Below are 5,841 nucleotides of genomic sequence, written 5' to 3' on the forward strand. Positions count from 1 at the left end.
AGGCATTCTATATCCTTCGCAGAGCAATTTACAAGCCACATGGGATCATAAACATGTATCTCTCGAATCTTCCCTCCTGCTCTTTAAGTAATAATGGCTTCGGTTGAAATACAACTATACACCCAACCAATGAAGCCTTTATAAAAGTCTTGTTCCATCTAAGGCATTGGTATCATTTTCATCGTTCTTGGCGGTTTGACATTCAAAATAGTCTCATCGACTCCCTTTCAGGATTAACCCTCTGCACCCTCTTCGGACGATGTGGCTTCCATTTACGAAACTCTTTCAACGATTCATATTTAATGTAGCCCCACATAGCAAGATCATTCTTTCGAACAGGATAATCCAAACATCTAACCTTCGGCAGTTCATCCACATCCCACCACGGTAATGACATGATGTCATATAAACGTTCAAAATACTGAACTCCGCACTCTCTTCTAATTGCATACGCATTCACTTGAGGTAAGAAACCCCAACTGATGATGTCACCAAGAGATACACTTCGATCACGTTCATAATACTTCAAAGGTCTTTTAAACTTTCTCTCATGACTCTTTTTGAACCACTTCGATCTATCTTCCTTTTCCATTTCCTTTTGAGTGTTCTCAAAGTTTTTATCTTTCACTGCCTCAGCTACTTTTTGTCTTAATTCTTCTCTATTTTCCTCAGCAAAGAACTCCATAAGTGTAGGATACTTAGAAGTATCTTCAACTACATCCTCATCATCCGTCCAGTCTTCTACTTCAACTCTGTCGTACTGATCAGCCTCTTCAACATACTTATACGTGTATTCAGGCTGTTGATTAATGTCAAAAGAATTCAACTCTTCTTCAAAATCAAACTTGAACTCAGGATCCACAGTATGCACCATTTCTCTGTAAGCATCCAATCCCAAGATTAACTTCTCAGTATGTTCAATGATCTGAGTTTTACTAGACTCCCCCTTTCCACTTGCTTCCCCTGATTCTTCATTTACCGAATCGTTCATCAAATCATCAACTGTTTTCTCAGTGGAAGCTTCTATAACTTTCAAACCTGTACCACCTGCAGCGTCGTCATCATCATCATCATCAGAACTATGACTGCTCGCAGAAAACACTCTTTCATCTTTTTCATCTTCCTCTTCATCCTCCTCTTCATCATCTTCATCATCAATGTTACCCATCAACTCTTCAAGATGTGTTTCATCCTCAAACAAACCAGATATTGCAGTGATAGGCTCAGGATTATCAATCACCATAGAAGGTACTATTGATATCTCTAACACTACAGAACTTCCTTCAACACCCTTACCTTTATCTTTCATTTGTCTTTCAATCTCTGCTTGACGATCAGCTCTAAGCTCTTCAACTTGCAGCTCTTTAAACTTTTGTTCTACCGATGTTCCGAGCATGCTTTCGACAACTTTGTTCAGCATATAGAACTCGTGATCTCTTAATGCCTTAGCTGCTTCAAGCTCTTTGTTCCTTAACTTGAAGTATTCATTCTGTTCATCACGTCTTGTCTTCTCTTCTTCAAGTTCAGCAACTTTAACCTTCAAGATATCAATTTCTGATTGATCAGAGTCAATCCTTTTCACCAACTCTTTATTATCAATCTCCAGCTTCTTCACACGCATTTCTAAAACTTTCTCCCTATCAGACACTTTCTTGTTTTCAGCTGCTAGCCTCTTGTTCTCAGCAACAACTTCTTCAACTTTCTTTTCAACATTTCTGACTTGTGAAGTGTTGGCAAAATCAAAATCTCCAATGTCATCAAGGCTTATGTTTAAATTCGAAGGCACATTAGGAAAGTTCCGGAATCCTGCAGAACCCGGTGTAAGTTGACTTTGAGTGGGTGGAGGTGTTTGAAATATTTCTTATGAGGTGAGAAAGGGTTGTTGTGGTGGTGGTGAATGATGTAGTGGTGATGGTTGTTTAGGTGGTGAGGATTGTTGTGGTGGAGTAGGTTGTAGGGGTGGAGATTGGATTGGTGATTGTGGTGGTGTTGGATCATGTGGTGGAGTAGATGGTTTCTTGGATTCTTTTGTTTGTTTCTTCTTTAACACAATCTTTGAACTCTTGATCTTTGGAGTGACTTTGCATAACTTTGGAGAAACAACTTTCTTACGAGCTCCAGCTTTCTTTCTCCCACGAGGAGGAGATTGTGACTCGGAGAAATGCTCTGGAGATGGAACATACACATCATCATCGTCTTTTTCTTGTCTCTTTCTTTTTCTTAACAACTTTTCTTTTTCTGTTTCCTCCTGAATCCTTCGTAAACGTTCAGTCTCATCAACAACTTCTTCATCTGAAGAATCCGAGGAGCTTGTAGTATCTTTGTTCACATCATATCCCTCAACATCTTCAACAATCTTCTTTTTCTCTTTCTGACTTTCAACATTTACCACTTTATTAACATCAGCAACAATTTCTGGCCTTGTTTCCAAGACATCTGTATCAAACAATTGATCAACATTAAATGGATCGTCTTCAGCAGTTACAACTTGTTCTTTCTCAACAGCAACCACAGGATTATCTTCTTCAGGTTCATCTATTAACAATGTTTGAGCAGCTTTCTTTTGTTTCTTCTTAGGCTGCGAAGAAGATCCTTCACCTTCTCGAACAATAGGAGTTGCCATTCTACATCTTCTTCCGGTTTCTTTCACATACCACTCATTTTTAGTAGTTTTGAAATCTTTAAGAATTTTCAGCTCGTCAGCATATCTTGCTTCTTTCATTTCAACTTCATTTCTCCAGTTCTGATGATTAACTGGATCTGGATCAACATATTTAACATCTTTAATAAAACCGAAAGGCTCGACAACAAGTGTTGGCTCTGGGTGATTCGGATGATATTTCACAAGCTGCTTCAGTGTATTATTGGTTATGTGAGATTGCACCAACAAATCATCTTTAATATCTCGATCAATCTCTGGATACGCATGGTCAATCAACATCTGTACAAACCTTGGATACATCCAGGTCTTGAGATCTGACTTGCTATTCTCAGCCATATAGTGGAATACTATATGTGAGAAATTATACTTTTTGTTCAACACCAATGTCGTAATCATATTCATTTGGTAATCGCGCATTGCATCAAATCCTCCTTTAGCATGACTTAATGAAATCAGTACACAGTGAATCAAAAACTTGTAAGGTTTCTGAAACTTTGACTTTAAATAGTTTCCGGCATTTAAAGCTCCAGTATATCCCATTCTCAACATACACCCTTTCACCATTCTTTCTGGAAATCTCGTTGGATAAGCTGGCTCGTCAGGAAAGTTAATGACTTCACGAATCAATGCTTCAGTGACTAAAATCTTTTCTAACTTGCCATGAACTTCAACAACTGATGAAATCACTTTGCTTTGATCGTCATAACTTGCATTCTTCCAGAAACGCTCGATATGAGATTTGTATAAAGGCCTTTGTTTAGTCAATGCCTTCTGGATGGGAATACGACCCATAAACTCCAAAATACTTCTGAAATTCTCCAGTTCTGGGTTTTTCTCAATATCCAAATCACAACAGCTGTTGTGAAGAGGATCAAATACAACATTAGAAGCCTGCAATTCAATCACAGATACATTGAATCAGAATTACTTAGAAAAAATTCAAACATCAAACTTGTACAACATGTTCATAAAAGCGAATCACATTATGTTCATAAAAGCGAACCTATAATATGCTCAAATAAGCGGATCTATAATATAATCGAATGAGCGGACCTAAACATGACCAAATGAGCGGAACTATAATATAATCGAATGAGCGGACCTAAACATGACCAAATGAGCGGAACTAAACATGATCGAATGAGCGGACCTAAACATGTTCACATAAGCTGACCTACCCATGTTCACAAAAGCGGACCTATTTATGTTCACATAAGCGGAACATACAATGTGACCGTTTAAGCGAAACCCTCATCAAACATTCAAAACTAATCAATTCTCAAAATTGAACATGTAACCAAGTTAAACTGATGATTCCGAGACCTGGGGTATATTTTAATTTCATTTTTGACATCTCTAAAACCCTAGATCTAAGTCTGTTACACTCGAATCATCGACACACAACAACAATCAGCAGATTTGATACAATGAATGCATACCATCATGATCTACACATTCAGACGACTACACAGGCTTGTTTTATTGTACATTTTTAACAGTTAAAGCCCTATAACTACGTTTTGTTCAAACAGACATGTCCGACAATTCAAATTAAACATGAGATTGAACAAATTAAGCGAAGACTTACCTTGCCCATGATTGATATACTAAGAGAATAACAAAATCTAGTGAAAATCGGGCAGCACAACGCCTGAATTTGGTCGTGTTATGGTTCCGCTTCAAATCGCCGGTGACAGAGTGACAGATAAGCGAAAGGGTATAAGTGACGAAAAAGCGGAACCCGGCTTATATATGAGAAGTAGATCCGCTTTTATGACAAATGTCATATAAGCGGACCCTTATGATCAAATAAGCGAACCACTATTGTAACTGACATAAAAGCGAACCTCTATGAAATGTTGACAAATAAGCGAACCTGTGATGATCTTTTTCAAAAATTTCATTTTTTTTTGTAGTTTTCTGGTTAAACACTGTCACACCCAGCTGACCAAGTCCAAATCAATGACCTTGGTCAACTATTTGACCCACCAAGTCCAAGTTAATGGCCTTAGATGATCAGATTTATGAAGTTTGCTGAAGTTTCTTTCTGAAAACAATTCAAATGAATGAACTTTTGAACATTTCAAACTTTCAAACACATTTTAACTTTCAAACAATATACCAATCACTGTATAGCAATCTCCAGCTTACCCATCCCTCATCAAACACTGACATGTTCTGCACTTAGGCTTTGATCTTCCAATTCCCAACATCGGTTGTCGAAAAATAAGATGAGAAAAGAAAATCTTTTTGGATTTTAACTGGATAAACTGAAACTATGTACACATAATATTTTTTGCGAGTGTGTTAGGGGATCATATCAGCTGCCGACCAGACACGAGCAACGTTAAGCTGTTTATTTCATACTAAGCTTTTAAACAATTCGCGTAGATTGCTGATATATTGATCCTCTTAAATTCTCACAAAATTTTCAATCTATTCGGGATACTAAATTAGTGTTTTAGGACTTAAACATTTACATGTGTCCCACCTCAGTATATACTCCCGTATCCAGACCCCAGTATTCAGTCTTACAGGTCAGTATACCACAGGTAATATCTGTTTAGGGGTAATTGCGAGGGCCGTGAGAGCTCAGGTCGATACTTCCGTATACGCAGAGAGATGACGGCTTCGACTTTAAGGTGTGTCCCCTTTAGAGGATGTTTTGTTTTCAACAGCGGCGACTATCAATTTTATTGTTTCATCAGCATGCTGAGGGCGAGCTAATATTTCAAAGCTTTTGCAGAAAGTATTATCCGGGGACTAGGTCAGTACTTCCATACAGCAGAAGTCCGGGGATAATACCCCAGATATCACTGAGCATAAAGACCTAGTATCTCAGAATATGGGACCCTTCAAACAGGATTTCAGGGGTTACCTATATATCCTGGAGGTGTTCCCCACATAAACGCAAGTGAATTTTATGTTTATATCCCAAACTGATCTACTAATTTTGTAAAAACCTATCAGCACATCTTTAGCGAGACTGCTTAAAGGCATTTTAAACACTACAAATCTTTAGCGTACTGTGTCCGTCTAGATGATGTACTATCATTTCCCCTATTCTACACAAACTCTTTTAAAGTTTTCTAATGTTTTTGGATTTTTTTTATTTTATCATGTTTTTGTATTTTTCTGCGAATTTTGTAGGTCCCCCGGAGGTCGAGGTTAAACCTTAT

General features: G+C 37.9%; 2 protein-coding genes across 2 annotated transcripts; both read right to left on the reverse strand.

The window, feature by feature from the left end:
* Positions 1-202: 202 nt before the first annotated feature.
* On the reverse strand, positions 203-1,621 carry LOC110875723 (stress response protein nst1-like). Its single transcript, XM_022123927.1, has one exon. The coding sequence runs from the start codon at positions 1,619-1,621 to the stop codon at positions 203-205; it is 1,419 nt and encodes a 472-aa protein (XP_021979619.1).
* A 240-nt stretch (positions 1,622-1,861) lies between these two features.
* Positions 1,862-4,259, reverse strand: LOC118485105. The gene is made up of 2 exons (XM_035981354.1): positions 4,251-4,259; positions 1,862-3,553 (listed from the first exon to the last, which is right to left on the reverse strand). The coding sequence occupies exons 1-2, from the start codon at positions 4,257-4,259 to the stop codon at positions 1,862-1,864; spliced, it is 1,701 nt and encodes a 566-aa protein (XP_035837247.1).
* Positions 4,260-5,841: the final 1,582 nt, after the last annotated feature.

The sequence above is a fragment of the Helianthus annuus genome, chromosome 12 (genome assembly GCF_002127325.2).
Source record: "Helianthus annuus cultivar XRQ/B chromosome 12, HanXRQr2.0-SUNRISE, whole genome shotgun sequence".
NCBI lineage: Eukaryota > Viridiplantae > Streptophyta > Magnoliopsida > Asterales > Asteraceae > Helianthus > Helianthus annuus.